Source organism: Antrostomus carolinensis, unplaced genomic scaffold (genome assembly GCF_000700745.2).
Source record: "Antrostomus carolinensis isolate BGI_N321 unplaced genomic scaffold, ASM70074v2 scaffold35794, whole genome shotgun sequence".
Lineage (NCBI taxonomy): Eukaryota > Metazoa > Chordata > Aves > Caprimulgiformes > Caprimulgidae > Antrostomus > Antrostomus carolinensis.
Genome location: NW_010312007.1, coordinates 2987 through 3582, shown reverse-complemented (window position 1 = coordinate 3582; position 596 = coordinate 2987). Strand labels below are relative to the sequence as shown.

At 60.9% G+C, this 596-nt stretch overlaps 1 protein-coding gene across 1 annotated transcript in view; it reads right to left on the bottom strand.

Moving 5' to 3' along the window:
- Window positions 1–33: 33 nt before the first annotated feature.
- Window positions 34–596, bottom strand: part of LOC104524136 (nestin) — a gene marked incomplete at its 3' end in the record, with an annotated part of 3423 nt that continues 2860 nt past the window's right edge. The window contains 2 exon segments of the mRNA XM_029084731.1: window positions 34–152; window positions 155–593. Of these exon segments, the coding sequence (XP_028940564.1) occupies window positions 34–152; window positions 155–593 (558 nt within the window).

Genomic DNA, 596 nt, shown 5'->3' with positions numbered 1-596 from the left:
ATCTCCAAGAGCAGGGGGCTGTGGTGGCATCACCGCGGTGGGCTCTGTGGGGAACTCCTGTGCCGGTGGCACGGTGGTGATGCCGTTCAGCGCCTCCTCGGTGAATTCAGACAGGTCCTCCAGGCTGGTCTCCCGGTGCAGCCCATTCTCAGCCCGAACCGGACCCTCTGTTCCCGGTGCTGCATCTGCTGGTGCCTCCTGTGCTCCTCGCTGGACGAGGCAGGTGAAGAGTCTTCTCCAGCATCCTCAGGCAGCTCGGTCCCACCAGGATCCTGCTGCCCACCCTCAACTGCCCTCACTCCCATCACCAGCTCCTGGTTGAACTCCAGGGCTTGCTCAACTATCTCCAAAATATCTGAGTCTTTCATGACGTCCACCTTTGCAACGAGATCAGCCACCTCTGGGCTTTCTTTAATCATCTCCAGAAAACCTTCCTGCTCTGGCACGGAGCCCGGCTGAGGTGGGTCGGCCTCGGTGGGCTCTTCGTCACCGGCTGAGGGAGGGCTGTCACCGTCTGGTGCTTCCTCCTCCACAGACGACTGCTCATCCGATGGCTGCTCCACTTGGTCAGGCAGTGGAGAAACCGGCATCACCTG